Source organism: Suricata suricatta, chromosome 3 (genome assembly GCF_006229205.1).
Source record: "Suricata suricatta isolate VVHF042 chromosome 3, meerkat_22Aug2017_6uvM2_HiC, whole genome shotgun sequence".
NCBI classification, from domain to species: Eukaryota; Metazoa; Chordata; class Mammalia; order Carnivora; family Herpestidae; genus Suricata; species Suricata suricatta.
This window is the reverse complement of record NC_043702.1, coordinates 130,425,785-130,453,170: the sequence shown is the minus strand read 5'-3', so window position 1 is coordinate 130,453,170 and position 27,386 is coordinate 130,425,785. Positions and strand designations below refer to the sequence as shown.

At 36.5% G+C, this 27,386-nt stretch overlaps 1 protein-coding gene across 1 annotated transcript in view; it reads left to right on the top strand.

Moving 5' to 3' along the window:
• HMCN1 (hemicentin 1) overlaps nucleotides 1-27,386 on the top strand; it is a 436,837-nt gene that overhangs the window by 97,777 nt on the left and 311,674 nt on the right. Inside the window, exons 2-4 of the mRNA XM_029935183.1 lie at nucleotides 2,288-2,358; nucleotides 22,133-22,291; nucleotides 23,736-23,858. Of these exons, the coding sequence (XP_029791043.1) occupies nucleotides 2,288-2,358; nucleotides 22,133-22,291; nucleotides 23,736-23,858 (353 nt within the window). The remainder of the gene's footprint in view (nucleotides 1-2,287; nucleotides 2,359-22,132; nucleotides 22,292-23,735; nucleotides 23,859-27,386) is intronic.

Below are 27,386 nucleotides of genomic sequence, written 5' to 3'. Positions count from 1 at the left end.
GACTGGAAGGAAGCAAGTCCTGAAAGGGAGGAGTGCTGATTTTGCCAACGAGTCATATCATTCTGTTCAAGAGAGTTGGAGAGGATGCTGACAGCTGGAGGAATATGGCAGCTCAGCAAGCCCTTACCTCTCCTGAGTATTTCTCCTAACTGATAAAAGATTTATCTCAGCTGTCCAGTATAGTTTGCAAAAGTGCTTATCAATGAGATTCAGGAGGGATTTCCTATCTTCGTTGGAAACAAATGGATAGTTGAGTCTATGGATATAAATGAAGGCTTACTCAGTCCTCTTATTTCAATAGCAGCCCTCGATCTCCTCTGTTGAAGAACAGGCACATATCCAGGGCTATTTTTTAAATTATTATTATAGGGAATGTTCTGGTATGTCTGATCTTCTTATGTAATTGCTTTTTTCCAGTATTCTTTGTATTTCTTTCTAATTCTTGAGCTTTGAATTCTAGAATTATTTCAGTATTATACCATGTAGGAACATGGAAGTTTGGCTTGACAATGCTGCTGACAATTTCTATGTCAGGGTGTAACTGTCTGGCATATTCTTGCTGTTATGCATTCCTTTGCAAAGTATGCCTTTGTTTAGTCTTGAGGGAGTAGGCTTCTCTGATTTTCCATATACTGGGGACAAGACTTTTACACAACTAATAACTGTTCTGCTTGGTATGGAATGCAGATGTTTGCATTTTCACACAATTTCTCCAATAACCTCTCCATTCCTTTTGTATACTGCAAGGTGGCTAATCTGTGATCTGTGTGATGAAGGTTGGAGGCATTTTTTTCATGTGATTTCTAAGAAAAATTACATCGGTTATGGCAGACAAATTGTGCTTCCTTTCCAATTTACCTCATGTATTTCTAAAATGCTACAGTCTGTTTTTGTATTACATTTAGCACATTATAGAAGCCCTGACTAATTAATTATTATCACTTTGAAGTCATAAAGTCTTTTTCTAGCAGTGTGCCTTTGAAGGTAGAAAATGTCATGTAAAAATTAAATGTAAAATATTTTTATAATTTTGTAATATAGTTCCACATTACTATTTTGAATGCAGCCTGTATCTTCATTAGATAAAATGGAAAACTTTACATCCACCTTAGGAATTTAGTGTCAGTGCGTATGATTCTCAAGAATTTTGATACTATATTAGTAAACGTATGGGTGTTTCTTAAGGAAGTAATTGATATCTGTAAAGGCTACTTTCCACTTGTCTATTTTTTTTTTTTTTAGTTTATTTTTTTAGAGAGAGAGAGCAGGGGAGGGGCAGATAGAGGGGTAGAGAGAGAATCCCAAGGCAGAGCCAGTGCAGAGCCCAATGTGGAGCTCAAACTTACAAACCGTGAAGATCATGACCTGAGCCAAAACCAAGAGTAGGACGCTCAACCAACTGAGCCACCCAGGCGCCCCAGCCACATGTCTCTTTTGAAGGTTGATTGTTATTTTTAAGAAAATGATCTTTGTGGATGAAAATGTTTACTATAAACATGTTGCATCCTACAAAAAATAATTGCCAAATGATCCATCCTTGGTATCTGGGCTCTTTCTCTTCACCTGACTTTCCTGGTTTTCCAAGGAATGCAGTGGCCCACTTGCTTCCATTTGGAGTGGTGATTTGTGCAGTACCTCAGAGTAGTCATGAGAGTGGCTGTGACCACAGAGTGGTGAGAGCCGGCACAGGTGAATGGTGATAGTAATGGATAACAACCCCAGCCCAGGGAAGAAAGTGATGGGGACTCTTTCTACAACTTTTAATGCCTTCATATCAATGCTTCTGCAAGTTCTTGAAAACTCTGTGGCATTAAAGGTTATTTTTATTGTTGTTTAATATTAAACTTTTTATTTTGAACTAATTTTAATTTGAACTAATTTACAGAAAAGTTGTAAACAAATTTATAATTTGTAATTGAGAAAACAGAATTATAGGATGGGTGGGTAATTAATTTAGAGTCCAGCAACAAAGTAGGTGTTCAATAAATATTCCTTGACTGATGAAAGTAAAAAGAGACTGAACTTGGAGTCTCCTGGCTCTTGGTGTGATAACATTTTTTGACTTCCCCTTTGCATTTCCTAAGGCTAAAAATTCACTCTGAATATGCATAATTTTCAGCAAATTTTAAGTTATTCATTGGTAGCTATAAACTGAGAAACAGTCTGTTGTTATATCTTACTAATAAATAACTATGTCGTGCACAATGAAAAGACATTTGCAAACATGATAAAGTTTTTAATGCTATTGATTCCAATTTATATACCTATGCCATTTTTATCCTCACAGAAATTGGCCCAGTGACTATTACCACAGATCCCAAGAAATTTCAATATGAACTCCGAGAACTGTATGTTCAGGTAAGTGCTGGTTTTTAATTTTATTTGTTTTAGGGGAAAGGAAAATCATGAATTTTTGTCTGATTCCCCTTAATTTTAAACCTGAAAGAAATAATTTTGGGTTAAAATTTTTTTTAATGTTTATTTGAGAGAGAGAGAGCAAGTGGAGGGGGGTAGAGAGAGAGGGAGACAGAGGATCTGAAGCAGACTCCTCTCTGAAAGTGGAGAGCCTGATGCAGGGCTCCAACTCATGAACCGTGAGATCATGAGCTGAGCTGAAGTCAGATGCTTAACCAAGTGAGCCACCCACGTGCCTCAGAACAAATTATTAGTTTTTAATTAAACTTCCTTTTCTCACTTGAGTCCTGAATGAATTGAACAATAGATATGGGAATGGGGCAGATTGGGTTCACCTTCACTTATACATCATCTATGGGTGCATTCATATAACAATAGCAGAATTAAGTAGTTTTGACAGACTGGCCCACATAACCTAAGATATTTACTCCATGACCCTCTCCAAAAAAAGTTTACCGAACCCTGCTCTAGGTGAATCCCTTCATTGAGAATCATAAGCAACAGTTAATTCTTCCCCCACAACAGAAATGATATAAATAAAAATAATTTTGATATTTTCTGCTCTAAGTCAACTGTATAAAATTTTTGACAGTAAGTATAATTAGGGGATTAGAGAAGAAGAATAACATTGCTTTAGCTGATATTCTGAGAACAGAACTTGGAGACAGTGTTAGTATGTATCTTCTCCTCAGTGCTGCTTTGAGATCATTATTGCTAACTCCTTTCATGAAAATGAAAACACTTGCTCTTTGAGGCTGCTTCACTATCCTCTTCTCCATGGATGGTCTCTGCTGTAGTCATTTCCAGACCTTTTGACCACTTCCCACCATTCATCTGAGCTACTGGTATCTGGATCATTGGCTACCTTTCCCCTTCAGGGCTGTCATCATTCCAGGGACTTCAGCATTTATGGGAATGACCCGTCAGAACCTTCTCCCCTCAGTTCCTTGACCTGCTAATCGTTTAAGTAACCTGTTCTCTACTTCATCTCAGTCTTCCACTCCCTCCAGACCTTATCTCACTAATCCATTCTACCTCTCAAAGCGCTAGTTCATGCATCAGAACCTCCATCAGCAACCATCCGTCCACCAAGCTTGTTGGCACACTGTTTACAACTGCTCCTTCACCCTCATTAACCCCTAGCCTGTCTCCCAGGCCATCAGATTTCTCCTTTTTCCACTTTCCTCTAATCTAGCTCAGAGTTCTGTCATTTCAAAAACACCTCTTTTTCTTCCTTTACATTGCTTTTTTTCTTCAAAAGGCAAAACCTTATTCCTCAGTGACCTCAATTATCTGCATTATTCATGCCTGTGCACCTGGGGCGAAGTGCTTTTAAAGTCTCACGACAGAGTAGGTTGATACCTCTGTGGACACACAACCGTCTATCTCCACTGGACTCTCAGGCACAGGCACAGACAAAGGGCAGCCTATGTTTTTCTGGTCAATTAAATTTCCCATTTCTCCCATGACAATTATAGATCTTGTCTACTCTTTTTAAACCTCCATTCCCTCATCCTTTTGGTACTGGTTGTTTCAGTGAGTGGTTTACCCTGAGCAAGTGACCTCACTTACTGTTTTTTGTTTTTTATTTTTTTAATGTTTTTTTTAATTTATTTTTGAGAGACAGAGAGAGACAGTGCGAGCAGGGGAGGGTCAGAGAGAGAGAGGGAGACACAGAATCTGAAGCAGGCTCCAGGCTCTGAGCTAGCTGTCAGCACAGAGCCCAACGCGGGGCTCAAACCCACGAACCGTGAGATCATGACCTGAGCTGAAGCCGGATGCTTAACCGACTGAGTCATGCAGGCGCCCCCCTCACTTACTGTTTCAAACACAGGCACAGACAAAGGGCAGCCCTCTCTTCCTCAAACCTAGCATATGATCTATGGACATCCGGGACCCATCTTATTCTCATTCGTTACTTGATCTTCACTCTGGCTTAGGATCCTAGCACTCTCAAACTGTTTCTCTCAACTGCTTAAGAGTTCCCATTTACTCTTAAATATGTTCTAATTTCTCCAAAATACAAACAAATCTCAACAAACCAAATCACAAAAAGCAAAATAAGTAACAATAACTCTCTATTTTTCTCAAATCCATTTATAAACCACTTTAATCCTTCTTAGTTTCTTCAATGCTAAGGAAGTTGTCTACATTTACCGCCATCATTCCTCACACCCGCCTCCTCCATTTTCCTCCGTCTATTTCACTCTAGTCCCCACCACCTCACTCCATCAGAGTAGCTCTAGCTGGTGACGTGTGATCTTTGTCTTGCTAAATGCAGTGGAACCGTTTCAGTCATCAAAATATTAGACGGACATCTTTGTAGTCTCTGACAATACTGAAGAATTTTTGAGAAATTCTCTTCCCTTACCTATGCTCCTATTTTTCTTTCCATTTTTCCTTAGCTTCCTGGGCAGATCCATTTCCCTCCACTGGGCCATTAAATGTTGAGGTTCCTGAAGGTTTTAGAGTCAGCACCATTTTTTTCTCATTTTATATCCTCGTTTTAAGAAAAATATCCATATCCACATAAATATTTGTAGCTTAGGCTGCTCCTCTGACGTATAGACCCTTATGTCAGTCTCCTGGATGTCACAATGGCCCTCTACAATGAAACTCACAAATGTGCCCTTTTCATTTCTCTACACTTGGTCCTAAATTCTTGTTATTTGTCTTCTATTTATTGTCCTTGTGAATGTTGACTACACTATTCTGGTTATACTACCAAAAAATCTGAATCATCTTTAATATACACCTCCCTTTTCTCCCAACATCCAAACCAACAAGTCATGGTTTTTAACTTTCTAAATACTTTTTATGTCTATTGACTTCTCATATTTCTCTTGGTACCACCCTAGTCCCAATTACTGTATCTTTAGTCTAAGCAAATGCAAAAAACAGCTTCTAAGTGATTTTCCTTTGCTCTTGCTTTTATTTTCTAGACTATTCTCTTTTCTGCAAACACAGTAATCTCAAAACACATCTCTGAACATTTCCCCTAATGCCCTCTGCAGTTGTCACCTACCCGCACCTCATCAAATAGACATCAAGATTTTGAGTGACCTGAGACCTGTCTCTATTTCAGCCCCATATAAAGCCACTCTCTCCTTTGGACTCTGTGCTCCGTCTTAGGGGCCTTGCATAGACTCTCCACAAATCTGTATCCTCACTCATCTCCCAGTGGCATGTTTGCACATGCTCTTTTCCTTGCAGAGGAATTTCCTGTCCTTAATCCTGCCCTCACTTCCATGCTCCCTTAACCTAATTTAAAATCCTGTATTCAAAATCTAATCTTGAACACCACTTCCTTATTGATCTGCCCTGTCCTTCAGGATGGCCTCTCTTTATCACAAAGTACTTGGGATTTCACACTGAAGAATCATGTCTGATTTAGCTCATCATTACCTTAGCAAAATGCTTGGCATATTAAACTTGCTCACTTTTTGATGAAAGAAAGGAAGAATGAATGAATATACCATTACATACAAATCAACACAATCCAAATTAGAGTTTGAAGTTTAATACTTTGGTTTCACTGTTGGGTGAATGATTTGATTTGGGACTGTGTATGGTATGAGCATAATTGGGGCATAGGGTGAAACAGCCAAAGCTTGGCATTCCAAATATGTATTCAGTCATGATTATTTTGTGGTGCCTTTCTCTCCATTTTTTAATAATACACTAAAATAAATTATATTTCATATGTATCTAAATGGATTTATATATTTATCCCTTGGCTAGTTTTCTCTTTATTAAATTTATTCTGATGGTCTTTTCCACTAATAATACTACATTTCCTGTCTCTTATACTATGTCATTCTTTTCTAGTCATTATCTTGATATTTACTTAGAATTTACTTTTCTACCCTTCAATATAGCAAATTCTTTGCCACTTTGGATTTACATAAAAATTTCTATCCTGTACATGGATTATGGGAATTAGAAATTGTATTCCCCTGTTTGTTAAAAATTTTATGTTGCCTTATTTTACGTGAGCTACTAAGAGCAAGGGCCTTGTACCTCTCATTGAGTCTCTGATCTACCTGTGGGATGAACCAATATCTGCACTAGAGCGGACTTAAATAGGTGTTATCTGAGGGTAGCCTCTTCTAAAAATATGTATTTAACAATAAAACTATATCAAATATAATTTAAGCTTTATTTGATGGGGCCAAAGATAACTTAAAAACCTAATTATCAGCTTGCATTACACAGGAATTCAGAAAGGCCAAGAAATGGAGATTTCAAGCTGATAGAATGTTAAGAAAGGATTTACTGTATTCATTTTTTTCTCTCTGCAAAAATACAGATGAGCTGGATTCTTGAATATTTGGCTAGAATGAAAATCCCTACATTTTCAATGAGACCTGGCACTGGCACTTCCTGATTTCCTGCCTCTCCCCTTTCTTTTGTTCTGAAGCGTATTCAAGGAGTGTGCTTATCCTCTGTGCTCAGTTTGTCTCCAGGGTGAGGGATCATGATTCCTGACTCATACTCCATCGATTCCCTTCCCAGAGTCCTCTTGTATCACCTTTGGAATTGAGACTGTTACAGGCACTCCATGGGGTTATAGCCTATCTCTGTTGAAGAAAATAATCTTTTTTTTCTTGGGATGGAATCTGGTATATGTTTCTCTGGACTGGCTACATCTTATGGGATTTACTTTTGAATTGTCTTGAGATCCAAGAGGATGCTTAAGTAGAACAACCAGTTGGGGAAGAAATCAAATATTTACTTTTTCCCTTCATTCAACACTGGCATTGTTATAGGCACTGGGATACCATGGAAGTGTTTTTGTTTTGCTTTTTGTTTGTTTTGTTTTGTTTACTTTCAAAGATTTTAAGTTTCTAGTGAGTTATTTCTTTTTTTCTTCAATTTTTTTAATGTTTTATTTATTTTTAATACAGAGAGAGACAGAGCATGAGAGGGGGAGGGGCAGAGAGAGAAGGAGACACAGAACTGGAAGCAGGCTCCAGGCCCTGAGCTAGCTGTTAGCCCAGAGCCTGACGTGGGGCTCGAACCCACGAACGTGAGATCTGACCTGAGCCGAAGCCGGAGGCTTAACCGACTGAGCCACCCAGGTGCCCCAAGTTATTTCTTTTTAATTGAATGGCAAAAAGTTTCATTAAATAAGAGTTACCTGTGAAAAACTCTAGGCTATATCATCATTTAACACCTAATCTAAAGAATATATTTTTCCCCTCAGTGTTTGCTTAGAGAATATTTTATTATTTCAAAAATCAGCCTAAAAACTAAACTTCACGTAAAATTTTAGTATAAGATACTAAATTTTGTTTTGTATATAATTTCCAGAGTCCTCTTCTGTTTTCCTTCTACCATTTTTGGTGACTCCTTGCAAATTATTGTTATTATGAGCAAAAAGAGTTGCTGTCCTATTAAAGCTTACTTAGATTTAAACAAAATTAAAAAAAAAATTTTTAATGTTTGTTTTTGAGAGAGAGTGACAAAAGTATGAGTCGGGGAGGGGCAGAAAGAAAGAGAGATACAGAATCCGAAGCAGGCTCAAGGGTCTGAACTGTCAACACAGAGGCCAATGCAGGGCTTGAATCCATGAACTGTGAGATCGATGACCTGAGCCAAAGTTTTGATGATCAACTGATGAAGCCACCCAGGTGCCCCTAAAATTTTTTTAAGTTAATAATTTTCTTGCATTTGTAATAGTTTTGAAAACAAGAAAAGTAAATTTAGTGTGAAGGAAATAATTACCCTTTAAGATTACACTGAGTTTAGCTATTTTTACAGTGATATAAAGAACTTGAAAAATAGATTAAAAATTTCCAAGAAAAACTTAGAAAAAAATCACTAACCTTAAATCATTACATTTATAACATTAATTTTATTTTCCTTTATCATCTTTCATCTGGAATACATGGAGGCAACTTGAAAAGCATCTGAGCTTTCTCTGGGGAAAAGAAGGGAAGACAAATGACAATAAATGGTATTCAAATCACAGAGCCTTGGGAATTAGTGTCTCTGTAAATACGCAATGCAAAGTCTTGTCTCAGGTCACATTCTTCATAAGAAACTAGAAAACTGGGGCACCTGAGTGGCTCAGTCAGTTAAGCATCTGACACTTCAGCTCAGGTCCTGATCTCATGTTCAGAACCTCACTTCGGGCTCTGTGCTGTCAGCATGGAGCCAGCTTCAGATCCCCTGTCTTCCTCCCTCTGCCTCTCCCCTGCTTGTGCTCTTGCTCAAAAACTAAACATTAAAAAAAAAAACTAGAAAGCTTTTGATTTTTAGAAATCAGAAAAATGGTGTTGGCAGTGATATGCTTGCTAGCCTTTTATCCAAATGTTTATAAGAATAAAAAGGAATTAGTCAAAATTTTGAAATGTAAAAAACAGGAAGATATTTTTACAATAATGGAATTACAATTTTTCATATAGTTTAGTTGGTCCCTAAAACTGAAAATCTTCACACATAATTTAATTTTCCTTTGTGAAGTTTTTTAGTAAAATTGATCCCCCCAAAAACCAGGAATGAGTAAAATATGTAGAACAGCATTGTCACAAAGGAACAGGATGGAGTTATGAAGAAGATGAGGGTAAGATCTGATTATTATAATTCTTTAACAGAAATAAAAGGGTAAATAGACAAACTGCAGCAGGCTAAGGTTAAAGGGACACATATTTTGCTGTCATGTAAGAACAATTGATGTTAGAATTAACTGCCAAAGGAGAGTATGAAAAACCATCGCTAGATAGGCCAAGACTATTAAAAAGAAGAAGACATGACAGTGCTGATTATAGAAGAGAAATTTATGATGACAATTGGGTATACACTTTATCTAATTTCCTATATATATGTATACACACACACACACACACACACACACACACACACACATATATATATATATATATATGCTTTATCTAATTTCTGATACATATTTTTTTTTTGAAACAGAGAAAGTGCCAGCAGGCTGGGGTAGAGAGAGAGGGAGACTGAGAATCCCAAGCAGGCTCTGCACTGTCAATACAGAGCCCAATGCTGGGCCTGAAATCACAAACTGTGAGAACATGACCTGAGCCAAAATCAAGAGTCAGATGCTTAACCTACTGAGCCACTTAGTTACCCCTAATTTCTGGTATTCTAAATCATGCTACTATGTAAAAGTATGCTTTTTATTTCTAGATTTATAGGAAAGTTTTCTATATGAATTTTCAAAACCAAACTAATACGTGACAAAGAAATTAAGAAAAGCAAAAAAAAAAAAAAAAAGACTAGATAAAAATATCAAGAAGATACAGACATACTGAAAAACTATGGAAGATGTGATTTCCATTTTTGGTATTAGACATGATCCAACTGAAGACGGCAGCTTTTTTTTCTATTTAAGTATTCTTTCATACAAATGCATATATAGGTGTGTGTATATGTTCACTTTTACAGGAAGAAAGGCATGTATTTAATTTAGGGAAGATGAGATGAGTCGAATACATGTAACTCATAAAACATGTAGAAACTTCAAGAATAGTAGAACCAGGGGTGCCTGAGTGGCTCAGTTGGTTAAGCGTCCGGCTTCAGCTCAGGTCATTATCTCACAGTTCATGGGTTTGAGCCTTGCGTCGGGCTCTGTGCTGACAGCTAGCTCAGAGCCTGGAGCCTGCTTCGGATTCTGTGTCTCCCTCTCTCTCTGACTCTTCCCACCTCGCACTGTCTCTCTATGTCTCTCAAAAATAAATAAAAAACAGAAAGAAAAACAAAAGAATAGTAGAACCAATGTCTGGCCCAAAGTAAGGGCTTGATAAATGTTAGCTATTATTACTTCCATTTTTTAAGGGAAGTTTTTTTTAATTTTTTAAAATGTTTTATTTATTTTTGATACAGAGAAAGACAGAGCATGAGAGGCGGAGGGTCAGAGAGAGAAGGAGACACAGAACCGGAAGCAGGCTCCAGGCTCTGAGCTGTCAGCACAGAACCTGACTCAGGGCTCGAACCAGGAAGTTTTTTTTTTTAAGGGAAATAATCACCAAATATTTATATCATAAATGAACAGCAATTATGGAATATGTTTACAATTTTGCAAGTATTTTTCTCAATTCAGACCCACATAAATATTAAAAAAATTTTTTTAATCTTTATTCACTTTTGAGAGTGAGAGAGAGGGAGACAGAGTGCATGCTGGGGAAGGGCAGAGAGAGAGGGAGACACAGAATCTGAGGCAGGCTTCAGACTCTGAGCTGTCAGCACAGAGCCCAATGCGGGGCTCAAATCCAAGAGCTGTAAGATCATGACCAGAGCCGGAGTCGGCGCTTAACCGACTGAGCCACCCAGGGGACCCCCCCCCAATATTAATACTACCTTTTACAAAGGTGAATACTCAAGTTTTGAGATAGTAGGTAACAATCAGGTCACCAAACTGATAAATAGCGAAGCTGGTCTCAAAACAGGAGGTATTTAGTGCCAAAGACAGTGTCTTTTATGACTCCCTTACTTTCCTTCTAAATATTGATTTAAGTATTCTTATTAGTCCATCCAAATTAGCATTTGTTTATAGAATTTGTTTTGTATTTTACTTAGATAGTGGTGTAGACAATTAAAGACAGAGGTAAGCCTAGGGCTGGTCTCCTCCTCAATGAAATGAATTCATTCTTTGAAAATGTTGACTTTCACTGCTACCTCTGATCAGCTTGCATAGTTGGTTCACCTGAAATTTCTGAGCAGCAAATGACCAAGTTAATTATAAATAAAATTTCTCTTTTGGCTCAGCATGTGTTCTTGCTACTTACTGTGATAAGCTTATTTAAGTATGACCTCACAAACACCTTGGAAAGCAAACGATAAGGTAAGGTGCCTTTTAAGAGACTGAAAGGTAGTGTTCATACTACCATACAACCTAGTTGTATTTGTAGGTGATGTTTTGATTATTTTTATCATTAGAGTTGAAACTTCTTGGGACTTGAATGAGTCATCTATTAAAATTTCACTTGATGCTAGAGCTGCCTGATAGACTGTATGAATTCTTTGAGGGACAGATAATTCTAAGTCCTCAGGGAGGGAAGAGAATGGAGATCACTGAGTGGGAATGCTTGACTCCTTTCTAACTATTCACCTTGGTACCCTATCCAGAAGCAAATAGCTAGAGGATTTCTTAGCGATCTTTTATGTGCACTTCAAAGAGAATATAGAAGAGTATTCTGACTACTGGGTTACTTTTTCAAAGCAGAATATAGACATAATGACGTAGGTATGGATTATGATGATAAAAGTCTTGATTTTCTTTTCAAAGGGAACATGAGAATGTTCCAAAAGATAAATACATGAGTCATTGCTGAGTCAATACTATAGTTACATGTCACAGAATAGCATCCCTGACCCGTGACGCCTGGATCCATCCCGAACATGCTACTTGCGCGACCAAAGGGTTACCCTGTTCCCCATAGTAAGTACTGCATCTGCTTTTGTTCATCTTTAGGTGATGGTAAGGATGGAGGTCACAAAATGTTTTCCTTGGGAGAATGTTTATTGACCTAAAGCCAGAACTCCTAAACTACCTCAGTTTGAGCAAAATGAATGCACGGGAAATTTCGAGTCTTTTTTCTGAATCCAAATTGATCAGAAGCAGTTCTCAAGAAACTGTCTTTATTCTTAGGCCTTGAAAAAGTGTCAAGAAGAATTGGAAATCTTGGTATTGGTACTCACTTTGACTATTATTTGTCCAGTTATCCTGTCAGATGTCTGAATCCCTTCCAGAAACCTATCAGTACATCAGAAATGAACTAACACCAGTTAGAGATTTAATAGCACTGGTCTTCAACACCAAATGATCCCTGGGGTCCTTTTCTGGAGCAATGTCTGGGAGGCTGGGTTCATGTTTGAGGCTGATACGGGCTTCCTTTGGCAGTCATATCACATTATTGAATTCAGGTGCAGTTACCAGCTCAGTCCCTCAGATTTCTTCATATAAACTTTAAACCAGGTCTCCATTCTTCTATATTCATGTTGATTTTTGAAAATCTTTATTTACGTAGTCTTCATATACATATGGAGTCTCCTCCTGTGAGATGATCTAGATCTTAGTTCACCAGGTTTGTTTAATGCCTACTAGCTCTAAAACAGCCCATACAATTTATCAGCCTCAAACTTCCCTATATATTATGTGCATAAATTATTAAAATTTTATTAGTAAAAAAATACATTGGGTTGATAATTTTTTTTGCCAAGACCTAAAGTAACATAAGCAGTATAGATATATTTTTATACATAAAATAAAACACACATCACACAATCGCATTATAATCTCCATCAGCTACCCAATAACCAAGATAATACCAAATGTGCTGGGAAGCCTATAAGATCCATATGTGAGTGTTAGAGTAGAAAGGAAGACAGATTTTAGTGGGCAGGCTGAGTCTGTGGAGTGCTAAGACAGAGAAGGGTTCATAACCCAAGGAAAACTGGGAGAATGAAAGCCTGCCTAATCCTTACATAGACAGATAATGACTGGCTGCAAGGGCCTCCTTACCCCCAGAACCCTGCCCTCTTCTGGGTCATTCTCTGGGCAAACAAAGCCATGCAGTAGGAGAGATCAGGAATCTCAACTAGGATCAGGGTAATGTCTTAGTTTGGTGGGAAAAGAAAATAAAAAGATATGCAATGCCTGAAGGACAAGGGAAGGAATTCTCTTAAGTAGTATGAAGGTATATCAATTTCCGATTTATTAATCAAGATATTGATTATGCATGGTACATAGTGTATCCTTTTTTTAAACTGAAGTGAACTGAATTTACTCCTAAGACCAAATGGGAAAGTCGTTCCAACACACTGAAAGATCAGTTGCTGAAGGGTTACTACTGACCAGGCAATAACCTGAAAGGCAGGAAATGATTATAATCATTAACCTTTAATGCATCTGAAAGCAAGGTCAACATTTTTTTGATGCCTTGATTTGTATTCTACCTTCTCTAAACTCTAAAGGGAACATGATGGACTGTCTGGACTTTTATTTTGATTATAGAGACTTGAAATTTGGGCTCTGAAATACTCTGATTATCTCTCAGTACATCCCTGGCATATTTTCTACAAGTGATGAAGACCAAATGTCACTGACATTAGGATTCTATAGGCATTCTAATTTATTTTATACTTGCTTGAATGACATTTTATGTTAGGTTCATTGCAATGTAATGGTTTCCACATGTACCTTCTGTTTTCTTGGTCACAGAATCACATAAATGTGTTTTAAGAAGGAGAACTGAGGGTTGTAAACTCTCGTTTAGCTTAAGACTGAGTTTCATTCCTAAATTTTATAGGTAAAGGGCAAAGTACAGAAATTAGACATTTCAAGCAGTGAGTATTCCATGGGAAGGAAAAATGCAGTCTGACTTTGAAAGGAGGCTTAATTGGTTGTAGGTGTGTTAGAATAAGGGTATTATAATGCCAGTAATACTTATTTTGGACGTAGGCTTGAACCTACCAAAAAAGTTTCATTTTTTCATTGCTTAGGGGTAGGCACACCTGGTAAACAACTGGTACAAACACTCTTTCAGTGAAAATGGATGAAGAAAATGGAAGAATTCACATGGGTTGACTAGAAGAGACATACTAAGGTGTGGGTGAGGCCTGCTCTGAGATTAGCCTTTCCAGTATCTGATCTTTTGTTGATGAACATTTTCCCATTGGGTTGGACAGGGGCCTCATTTTTCTCAACTCTTCTCAGGGTTTAAATGTTCAGTGCCACTCCCACATTGTCTCATATTTAGAAAAGACAGCATGATAATTTCTGTTTTATTACTCCCTTGACTGATAAGATTTCTGCTTACTCCTATTTTATCTTGCTTTCCAGGAATTTATTTTTTAACATAATTATCACTGTAACTCTGAGGTTACAGGTTTTTTTTCTTTAATTCCAGGAGTGACATTTACTATGAAAGGTCACATGCTTCTGTTTTTCCAGTACACATTTTTTTTCTATCTGAAGTATCCTTGGCAACTTACTAAATTGTAGCTATCAGTAGAACTATAAAGATAGAATGCATATCAAAATACTGAGCAAGAGTATGCCCACTGATAGAGGTAAGTTCAGTCTCAGAGTTCAAGTAAAAACACAGAGCTAACAGTCAGTTACATTGTCATGTACGTGTGCAGGTTTATGTGGTTTTAGGGGATACGTTTCCATAGCCATGTTTGTTTTCTTTTGTTAAATCTTAAACCTGGCAGCATGCCATGATTGAGAGGAAGAGAGAGACAGAGAGACAGAGAGAGATACAGAGATAGGAGAGCTTGAGGGAGTTTTGTATACCACTAAGAGTATACATATAAAAGTACTTGTACCTCAGGAGACTTAGCTCTGGAATTATATTTCTTGAAATGCAATGGGCTAGGCTTGAGTAAAGCTCAGGATGAACACAGAAAGCATGCCTAGATGGTGTCAAGGTTGGTTTGCACAATCTAATTCACTCATACACTCACTATTCATTCATTTATCCCTTCATTCATCCAACAACAATGGACTGCTTACTAAATTCTTCAAGGAATAAAGATCTAGTGAGAGGAAACATAATAATAGAGCTCAGCAGATGCTACAATAGAAGAATGTACAATATTTTGTGGTCATCTGGAAGAGTGAGAATCTTTTCCCCTCTGCTTTTAACTTTCTCTTACAAGCTACTTGCTTGCAGTCACAGAGGTTGATGAAAGTAGTAAAATACCTCACTGGAGTTTGCATAAACACTCAGGCCAGGCAGAACTGAGTTCCAATCTCTGTTCTTTCACTTAGTAGTCATATGACCCTAGGAAGGAGATTTTAAAGATTTAGTGCTCTGGCAATAACATGTATCCTAGAAATGATACCTACATCATCAATTGAGATAAAGAGTAAATACCATAGTGTATGTGACAATACTCTCTTAGTGCTTGGCTTAGATATCCATTGAGTCAATACAAGGAGCGCCGGGGACGAGCACCGGACCCGGCCTCCGGGTTACGACAAAGTAGGGTATCTTATTAGCAGTAAAAGTGTCAATTAAATTAAAGAGGCTTTTCACTGATTCAAGCTCATTAATTCTAAATGTCTCCATTATAGAAGTATTATGGAATATTATCTTATTTTTTCCCCATTTGGTATTCATATCAAAACATAAAATGTTAAGACTTTTTAAAGAACTACACTTTTACAGTTTGGAACTACAGTGTAAAACAGTTTGTTTTTAGTGTTTCAGTAACAATCCCATTACCCCCAATTCTGAAATATGTACATGAATTTGACACAGATCAATCTGAAGTATCTGACTTTGTGAGGTTTGTTTATAAACATGGACATTTTGACAATGGTTCTCTTTAGTCCTGTTCTGCCCAAACTAAGTTTAAGAATCAGAAGATCAAATAATGATTTGAGAAACATTATTAGCAAACCTGTGGGAAAGCTTCAATGTATTCAACAATTTATAGATTTTTGTAGAAGATTGTCGCTTGATTTCTGAGCCTTAGTAAATTAAAACTACTTGAGTTTTGTTTTTAATAACTTCTGACAGAAAGCAAAGTTCATAGAAGACTTTTAGCGCAAAGCAACAACCTTACAAATGACAGTCTAGAATGAAGCCTGCAAAACCAAACCAAGTATCATTCTAACGCAGTGCTGTCCAACAAAAATAGGATGTGAGCCACATATGTAAGTTTTAAGAACAGTTTAAATTAATTTTAATAATCTATTTATTTAATTCAGTATATCAAATTTATTGTCACATAAACATGTCATCAATATGAAAAATTAGTACTTTTTTAATTTAAGTTTTAATTATAATAAAATATTTGATTCCTCAGCCTCACATGCCATATTTCAAATGCTCAACAGCCACCCAAGGCTCATTAGTGGTCATTGTATTGGACAGCACATATCTAACATATTCCTTGTCTAGATCGTTTTAGTGATTATTTATGTTTTAAAATTATTAGAAAATCAAACTCAGATATCAGATAGGGAGTTTTTATAAGGCTATAACATCATATGTTATCTTCTTTTGGAAAAAAAAACCTTATTTTTCTTTTTAAGAACCTATGTCCATAATGAGGTAGATAGTTTCACTAAGATATAAGTTACTAGTTAACAATTATTTTTAATTTTCAGTTATCCACGAATCTAGTATAGGCAAAACGGTAATCACTTAGAGATATTGTACTATTTTGCTAAAAGAAGAGTTTTATTCTTGAGAATAATTTCTAATCAGAATGGAATCAATATGATTATAATATAATCTGTGTCTGCAAATGTGAAATTCAGGGCAGCATAATTATTTTTACGTAAAGAAGACACTGATTTCCACAGCAGGAAAGCCACTAAACTACACAAATCACTCCTAAGGGATAGGAAAGTACATCTAGTACGGGTTTCTGACATTCATATGTCAAAATGTTTCCTTTTGACTTGACATTCCTCAATTTTCTGGCTGCTTTGAGACTTTCTATTAGTTTGTCCATAAAAGTCAGATTCTTTGTTTTGAGGGTATGATATAAGAGTCAAGAAAGTAAATGAATGCCTTTCTTTTGCAATTATATTGGTGAAATTCTCTGTGGAGTTACAGCTGTGTCAACTCCTCACCTCTTTGGGTATTAACCAATATTAAACTCACTATATATGAAGTTCAGTGTTCCACAGAGGGGCTTTTTTCAGGAGAATAAGGTGGTTCCAATAACAGAAAATGTTGTTGATCAATAGGTTTTTACTAAGGTGTGGTTTTAAACTATTCTATTCAAATTTATAGGATAAAAAACAATAATTAAAGACTTAGACGTTCCAATTCAACACTTTTTTTTTTAGGGCTACATTCAAGTTTTAGTATGAATCTGAAGATACGGCAGGATCTCAATGGGGTGAATTCATTTGAAGTAACTTCTAAAGATTCTAATGATCTCTAGAGTCTACTCCTGGGTAATGCTGTGGGATGAACTAAGGCATCCCTAGGTCCTCTTAGAGTAAATTTGAATACAAAGATGGTCCTTTACTGACTGGACAAGATAACATTTTTGTCATTTGTAGTATATATCCCTGGAGATTTCTTAGCAGTTCTGACTTTTGGTTCATAGACATTTTCTCCTAATCCCTTGATATTAGATGATATCAATTAGCTAAAGACAATTAATTTTTCCTTAGATTATACTACCATGTAACTAACTGTATTGTGTACTTGGCTGTTAAACAGATGATTGTGGAATGGCTAATTTTCATACCATGATTCACACTCAGGTGCATGATGTCAGGCACAGTTGAGGAACGTTTTGATCAGTCCAGGACATATTTTATGAATTTGCAAAGTTGGCCTCAAGTAAAAATTATTCCTATGCAATATATTAAATTTATTAATGTGCCCAGAAGCTATTTCATATTTCCCTAGCAACAAATGCCCATTTAAGGCCATTTATTGCTCATGATAATCCTTCCAACTAACTATTAAGTAGAGGAAAACATGCTATATCATTGAAATGTAAAGCATATCAAAGTACATCTGGAGAGTGAAGAAGTATATTTGAGGAGTATTGATAGTGGAGATGGAGCAGTAGAAAGATGAATGAAAGTACTAAAGCATTACTATGTGAAGCAAGAGGGATACTTAAAGAAAAGGAAGTAGTCTTAGCTTAAAGGAAGCAATATCTTAAAAAAATTTTTTTTAACATTTATTCATTTTTGAGAGAGAGAGTGCGAGTGGGGGAGGAGCAGAGAGAGAGAGGCACAGAATCCAAAGCAGGCTCCAAGCTCTGAGCTGTCAGCACAGAGCCCAACGCAGGGCTAAAACCCACGAGCATGAGCGGGTGAGATTGTAACTGGAGCCAAAGTCAGACACTTAACCGACTGAGCCACCCAGGTGCCCCAAGGAAGTAATTTCTGAAGAGGGATAGTAGGAGAGATAGGAAACTAGGAAGAGAATATAATCCAACACAAGTAGTGCAGGATTTTAATAGGAACATGATATAGATAGTCCTTTACTGCAGGAAAAATAAAGTTTGGTGCCAGGCAGAGCAGAAGATTAGATGGGAGGCTATACTTGTAACAAAATCAATGATAAGAAGAGTGAATTGTAGGAAGTAAAGAGAAAGGGAGGGGATGAATTCATGATGGAAGTAGAAGGAATGTGGTTTGACTACTGATTAGGTGCAGGAAGAGGGAGGACTCCAGATGACTCAGGTTTGAACTGAATGTGGAGGCAGCTGGTTCAATTAACAAAAATAGGGAAGACATCATTGGGGAAAATATAATGAGTTCTATTTTAGACACATGGAATTGTTAAGACCCATAGAATATCTAGGAGTAGATATTTAATAAGCAGTTGAAGGTGTAAAATTGGAATTTGGGAGATAAGTGCAGTCTGAAAATACAAGTGTACAAGTTTTTGAGAACAGTATTATTTGCTAAACTAAATGTCATGAAAATGCACATAAGTATTTGAGTCCTGCAAAAATAGGAAGGACTATTAACAGTAAAATTTTCTGGGAGTCTATAGCTGACTTCTTCTCAGAAGTGAATATCAGGTTATCAAAGCATTCAACCTTCTACCATTAAGAAAGTGACATATTTGATAGGTGTTTTAACTTTAGAAGCATTTTTTAAATAGTTGGGTCTCTGTTCCAACTCATTTAATGTAATGGTACTCCTAGTCTGTAAGTTTTGAGTGGGATTCAAAGCAAGGAAAGATGCTTCAGTTTGTCCAAGCTAACAATGGACCTGAATGACACACTGGAACAGATGGAATTAATAGATATATTTAGAACTCTGCATTCTGAAGCTAGGAAATTCACCTTCTTCTCAAGTGCACATGGCACATTCTCCAAGATTGATCACTACTGGGTCATAAAACAGCCCTCCATAAATACAAAAGAATTGAGATCATACCATGCACACTTTCAGATCACAATGCTATGAAACTTGAAATCAACCACAGGAAGAAGTATGGAAAACCTCCAAAAATGTGGATGTTAAAAACTACCCTACTGAAGAATGACTGAATAAACCAGACAATTAGAGAGGAAATTAAAAAATATATGGAAACAAATGAAAATGAAAATACAACAATCCAAACTCTTTGGGACACAGCAAAGGCAGTCCTAAGAGGAAAGTTCATTGCAATCCAGGCCTATTTCAACTAACTAGAAAAAGCGCAAACTCAAAACCTAACAGAACACCTAAGGAAACTAGAAAGGGAGCAGCAAGAGCACCCCAAACCCAGCAAAAGATGAGAAATAATAAAGATCAGGGCAGAATTAAACAAGATAGAATCCACAAAAACAACTGAACAGATCAATGAATCCAAGAGTTGTTTTTTTGAAAAAATAAACAAAATTGATAAACCTCTAGCTAGGCTCCTCAGAAAGAAAAGAGAGAACACTCAAATAGACAAAATCATGAAGGAAAATGGATCTATTACAACAGATCCCTCAGAAATACAAGCAACCATCAGAGATTACTATGAAAAATTATATGCCAACAAACTGGACAATCTAGAAGAAATGGACAAATACCTAAATGCACATGCACTACCAAAATTTAAACGGGAAGAGAGAAAATCTGAACAGACCCATAACCAGTGAAGAAATTGAATCAGTTATCAAAAATCTCCCAATGAATAAATGTGCAGGGCCAGATGGATTCCCAGGGGAATTCTACCAGACATTTAAAGCAGAGTGAACACTGATCCTTCTCAAGTTATTCCAAAAAATAGAAATGGAAGGAAGACTTCCGGACTCATTCTACGAAGCCAAGCTGCAGTATAAACAGTTCAAAGCCTGGGTTCTTTTGAGCGTGATTAGAACTATGGTGCTCAGGATATTGTATCACAGCCTAAGACTGTTTGGAGCCCGGGAAAAGCCCCAGTAAGAGGATCAAGTACAATCTGCAGAGTTTAAAGAAAAAATGATACCACTTTCATCAAGTAATTAATTTCTTTTTAAGGAAGAGCTCTTACTTACTGAATTCTGGTGGATTGTAGAACCACAAGCACCCTGCCCCCACTGCCCCAGATAACCCTAAGCTGTCTTGTTTTTTATTTGAGTATCTTTTCTAGACCATGAGTTCCTTAAGGACAAGATACTTTAGCTCATTATTCATCTTCGTATGTTTAAATCCTAATGGAGTGTTTGGGAGTTTATTGATTGCTCAAAACATATTGGTTGAAAGTACATTCCCTTGGCCCTGTAGTTATTGACGTCTATGTTAAGGAAGTAATCGACATTTTGTATATACACATAAAATAAAATAGATTTGTATTTGTATATTTGTAATAGAGGAAAATTTGAAAGAGCATTAATGTTTAACAGTAGAGAAATGGTTGGGGCGCCTGGGTGGCTCAGTCGGTTAAGCCTACGACTTTGGCTCAGGTCAGATCTCACGTTCATGGGTTCAAGCCCCGCATCAGGCTCTGTGCTGACAGCTAGCTCAGAGCCTGGAGCCTGCTTCCAGTTCTGTGTCTCCTTCTCTCTCTGCCCCTCCCCCTCTCATGCTCTGTCTCTCCTGTATCAAAAATTAATAAAACATTAAAAAAACAGTAGAGAAATGGTTGACTAAATTATGGAATATGGATATAATGGAATATTATACAATCATTAAAACCTGTGATTAAAAAATTATTTTAATGTTTATTTTGGGAGAGAGAGTGCCAGCGGGTGAAGGGCAGAAAAAGCAGGAGACACAGAATCTGAAGCAAACTCCAGGTTCTGTGCTATCATCAAAGAGTCTGAAACGGGGCTCAAACTCAAAAACTGTGAGATCGTGACCTGAGCAGAAGGCAGATGCTTAACTGACTGAGCCACCCAGGTGGCCCCAAATCCTGTGATTTTGAAGAACATTGATGACATGGAACATAAGGATAATAATTCTAAATGTAAAATATATAAAACTGTAAATACAGCCTATTTATATTTTTATCTACAAACTCATAATTTTGAATGAAATAAATGTGACAAGAATTCTTCTTAGGGTGAGGACTATGTTTAGGAAAATATATGGAGTCTATTCAAGTAGGAAATAAAACACAGAGATCATGTGTTAGTAGGAAAAATGAAGCAGAGTGAAAAGTGTGGCAAAGAGGGTGTATTTTATATAAGATGGAGGTGGACAGCTTCTCTGAGAGGTAATATTTGAGCAAAAACTTGAGGTATGGGAGATATACCAGTATGTTTGTTTGCTGGCCGGAATGATCCAGTAAAGGAGGAATGTTCGGCAGTGGAATAGAGAAAGGGGACAGTCACAGGAGCTGTCTTTGATTAGGCACATGTGAGTAGTTAGCCTTAGCTGTGCTCAGATGAGTCCTTCACAGTGGAGGCAGGGCGTGTGGCTGCTATTACAGGTAGGTTCATAGACACTATGGTGGGAGTTCATGAAAGTTCTCTTCTGATTGCTAATCTTTTCTGATGTACAGTAGAAACAAGGTCATCAAATAAAGGATAAGATAAGAAGGGTGTCATGAAATAGTCATGTAAAGGAATGGGAAAGTGAATCAACATTTAATTAGGTAAAAGGTATATAACAATTTCTATTGTTTTGTGTATTTTGGGGGAGTTTATAATTTATCCATAAATACAGGTTTTTCTATCTTCACTCGATATCTTTTCTATCTCCTGGCAACTGAAGTGATTAGTGCAGTGGAAAATAAATGTGAAGAGAACCCGTTCAGTTCTAGAGCTTCTCAAGCAACTTACCATAACTAAAATATTCTTTTCTTTTTTGTTGTTAAAATAATTGCATTTTTCCCCTGCTCCTTAACAGGGTGGTGGTGATTGTCCAGAAATGAGTATTGGAGCTATAAAAATTGCCTTGGAAATTTCTCTTCCTGGGTCTTTCATCTATGTCTTCACTGATGCACGGTCCAAGGATTATCGGCTCACCCATGAGGTGCTACAGCTTATCCAACAGAAACAGTCACAAGTGAGTAGAAATCAGGCCCCCAGATTTGCCATCTGAATACAGCTGGAAGGAATTCAGGCATACCTTGGAGATATTGTAGGTTCAATTCTGTCCACCACAATAAAGCAGATATCATCATAAAGTCAAATGAATATTTTAGCTTCCCAGTGTACATAAAAGTTTTGTTTACACTGTACTATACTCTTTTAAGTGTGAAATATTATCATGTCTAGAAAAACAATTTATATACTTTAATTTAAAAATACTTTATTTCCAAACAGTGCTAACGATCATCTGAGCAAGTCATGCTCACTGATCGCAAATCACCATAGCAAATATACTAATAATGAAAAAGTTTGAAATGTTGTGAGAATTACCAGAATGTGATACAGAGACATGAAGTGAGAAAATGCCATTGAAAAAAATTGTGCTGATAGATTTGCTCAAGGCAGGGTTGCCATAAACTTCCAATTTGTAAAGAAAAAAACGCAGTATCTGTGAAGCACAATAAAGCAAAGTGCAGTAAAACAAGGTAAACCTGTATGGGACCTGAGAGGTTGTCTTGCCTCTTTGTCTATACCTTTTGTGGCAGATATCAATAATTACAACTATTGATCTGTATATATGTCCTCTGATATGTATATTTGTAATATTTGTACATATTAAGACTTTGTTTTTTAATATAGAGAGGAAATGATTGGGGATTAATGAAAGTTCTTCCCTTTTTATCCCTAGAACTGGCAAGAACATAGACCTACAAAGAAGGCCTGTGTCTTAAATATCACCTCTTATTGGAATCTTGTCTGAGTCAGAGTTACTCAGTGCATCAGTTAGCTATTGCTATGTAACAAACTGTTCTACCTCTCAGTGGCTTAAAACATACTTGCAGGCTCCCCTGATCTAGGTGAGGCTTGCTCACTTGTGTGTCTGGGGATAGCTTGGGTTTGACTTATCTAGGCTGATCTTTGGGGTGACTTAGCTCTGCCTCACAAGTTTCCAACCTTTTTTTTTTTTTGAGACCAGTAGGCTTGTTTAGGCATGTTCTTTCATGGCCAAGGCGGAAGCACCAGAGACCAAGTGGAAATATACAAGGCCTCTTGAATGTAGCCCCAGAACTGATAGAATGTTCCTTTTGCCTTGGGCTGCTGGCCAAAGCAAATCTCATGTCCATGCTTTGATTGGGAGATGACAGATTAAGCTCCAGCTCTTAAGTAAGAGGAACTTCAAATTCTTCTGCAAAATGCATAGATATAGGGAGGAATATATATATAGTATATAGTTTATATTATACCTGTATGGTATTATTACAGACATATGTATGTGTATGTATATGTATCTTATATAAGTATGATCTATATATAATATATATATTCCACTTTACTACAACACATAACAGGTACTCAATAAATACATGCTGATTTATGAAAACCCTTTAAATTGTCTTCTTTTTTTGAAAAAAATATAGGTTGTATTTGTGCTCACTGGAGACTGTGATGACAGGGACCATATTGGATATAAAGTCTATGAAGAAATCGCCTCTACAAGTTCTGGTCAAGTGTTCCACCTGGACAAAAAACAAGTTAATGAGGTCAGTTTAATAAAGTGGGTCTACTTTACTATTAACTACCTTACCAAAATTAGTTAGACTAACTTAATGGTGACAGATTTGATTTCAGAAATAGTTTGGAAAGAGATGTCCCCCCCCGCCCAGTCCACAGATCAATAAAAGTATTAAACCAATGTGGAGAAACATAGATTTACATAGTATTAGTTTCTACATTGTGTTCTCTACTGATATATTATATAGATTTAAACATAAATGTATTTAAAATTCATTCAGCAGAAATTAGAAATTTTTATAGTTCTTGTTTAGTAGAGTCAATTTGTATTTTTGGGTAATTGGTAAAATAAGGTATGAGTGTTTACTGAAGCAGAATATGAAAAAGTTAGTCATGGAGCAAAATTCTAATGATGTTAATCTCTAAGATTAAAACTAAAAAACTGTAAGTAACTTATGTAGTTAAAATCTTTTATGGTAATAAAATCTATAACTTATATACTAAGAAAATCTTGGTATTTTCTAAAAAGCATTTGAGATATGTCTGTCACAATTCTTTCTCCTTTCTGTTACCTTGTTGTGGCCTCACTGTGACAAGAACTTTATTTACTTTTAATTAATTTATTTATTTAGCTTCCACTTAAGTTTCTAGGAGCATGTCAATACTAAGATAAAGTTTTACATGGGCATAATTCACGTTTGATTGATGTGGTTACTATTATCTATACAAGTTCTATTAATTTCATAACAGATTCCTTTATGTCTTGAATGAAATAGTTCAGTAATTCTTCTTATACCTAAAGAGTTCTTATTACATCATGGTGGAAATAATAGGGCATTGCAAATTTCTAGAATAATATCTAGCAAAAATATTATCAACATGTGATATACAAACTTGGAAGGTTATTTTAGTGTAAAAAGTTTTTGTTGGAAGAAACAGTCTTAAGAGGGTTATGACTTGCATCTATATTTTGTCCATCGTAGAGATTCAGAAATGCCTGGGCAGGGTCTGACAACTACAGGGGGAATCCTTAAGCCATTACTTATATGAACATTTGCATGAGAATTTGGGAACCTAGGAAGAAAAGAATTGGGGAAGTGTAAGACTTTCACAGGACCTGGATTTCTTATCTTATCCCATCCCATAGGCTATGTTTGACCTTAATGGAGGAAAGCCCTGTTGTAGTTGTTTTTAATCTGGAATTGTATAAGACTCTGGGGTACAGTCAATATCATCAGCAAAAATAGAAGGTATAAGTAAGGAAAGTGTCACTATCTCTTGCATCAGTGAGGATACCACCTGCCTAGGGTACTGTGAAGTTCCAGATTAAAAGTGACAGTGGGCTTTTGCAGAGAAATGGGGCAGAAGATGGCATGCCCAGTGGACATAGTGGTTCCTGGCAGAAAGTACTGGAGAAGAGAAGTGAGAAGAGACATGACCGGCACCTAGGGCATTTGAAAGAACAACTGTTCAAACCTGTAAGCAGTCAGGCACAACTTGGAGCTTCCCAAAACAAACTGGATAAACTTTTAGAGAGAACCATCAGACTTTATTAAGACTTGGGCCCCAGAGCTAGAAAATAACATGGTGGGTCTCATAAATGTAACTCCCATTTATATCCACATCCCCAGGGAAAATGGACATGCACAAAATTGAAAATATTATTACTGTCTTAAATGTAGAAAATAAGCCCTACAGAGATATACACTATAGTTATTAAATAAATGGTGTGATGCATATAGTCCTAATAATTTTTAATAATTCTGATAAAAACCAAGTAACTTACAAGAATAACAATTTATAAGAATTTGATATAAATTGCAGAAGATTATAGATATAGATACATAACAGGAATTTAACCCACTGATATTTTGACCTTGAAATTTAGCTTAGGCAGAATAGGACTAAAGGGAAGCATTGCTAAAATTGTCCAGTTTTATAAATTGAAGTGTGGTGCTAACAGGGTGAGCCTTAATTTATCTGTCCATCATGGCAGTTCCAACCCCCTCACCTCTGGTTCAAGAAAGATCATCTCATTTACTTTGGACCACCTGAGACTCTAGAGGAATTTAACTGTGGTCATCTTAAAAAGTTCTCTTCTAGGTATTAACCTGTATGGACAAGAATCCCTAACCTTGTGTAGGCGTCTTCATACAATTCTGGGGATTAAACAAGTGTAAGGGAGAGTAAAGAACTAAGAAAAGCCAAACCCTTTGGGTTAAATCAACACTCAATCCCATCCTACAGCTCAGCCTCCAGAGGGAAGGAAATGATCTTTATGCTTAAGCCTGTTAGAATTGAGTATTCAGTTACCTAAAGATAAATGTATCCTGAATGATAGGAATTCTATATTTCTTTGTGACATGATCTCTTTAAACTCCAGTCTCCTAATTTGTAAAACAAGGATAAATAGGATTATCTTCTTTGGAAACTTATTATAAGATTAAATAAGATAATGAATATAAAATGTTTCAAACAAGTTCTGGTACAGGGTAAGTGGCAAATAAATGTTAACTAGTATTTTTATAATCCTCATAATGTTATTATTTTGTTTTCAAAGTGGAGAAATTGTGCCCCTATGTTTTTTAGAAACTGGAAGGCTAGCTGTTGCTAGGAAATACATTTGCTCGAATAGAAAAGGCAGGAGAGATGGTTTTTTATTTCCTGTGTGAGAAAAGATATTATGAAGGGGTTACTGGTAATTGTACACACCAGTGTTTTCCTTAAAGAGAGTTACCAAGGTAGAAGATTTTGTTGACAAAAAGCAGAGTGACAGTGTTAAAATTGGGTTTGCAAAATTTTCACCATATAATTGAGCCATTTTTCTTTTCTCATTGCTCCAGATTCTACTATTGTATAAACATAATAAACTCTGGGAAAAACTGATGATATGGTGACAGTTGTACATTTAACAGACGTGAGAACTGCAGGAGGGCCAATGTGTGCTGAGTCCTTACATTTTACTCAACAATGATTTTTCATCTCTTATTTCTGATGGAAATTGTGAAATATTATGCTTTATCCTCTTAACCTAGTCCATCAATTTCCTGACCTAGTGGGATTTTTTTTTTGGTATCAACTTTCTTTTGAGATAACTTGAAGCTTCCTCTTTCTTCCTGTTTCTTTTTAAATAATAATTAAGTAGAGTATCTTTCATCTTTATTTAACATAAAAGAAACCAAAGTGAAGAAATTATTTGGCCAGGCATCAGTCTATAAATCATTATATGGTATTACATTTTGGAAACACAAGTTAAGACACATCTTGAGGATGTACTTAATTCACCTTTGAAGTTGGAAAAGGAAATAAAACAGTCTTACTCTTCCCTTCCATTTCTTTGTAAACTGAGTTATTGTCATTGGATCTAATTACTGCTTCCTGAGGTATAAGAAACGTCCAAGTTCGAAATCTTGAAGATACCTGCAGATGTTACATTCTTGTGTCAAAGGAGCTATCGCGAAGGATCCATTGTTAATTCAATAATTTACTCGTTCTGAATTTCTCCATTCTTTCTCCCTACCTCTCCCAACTCATGTCTTCAAACACTTTCCTCCTCT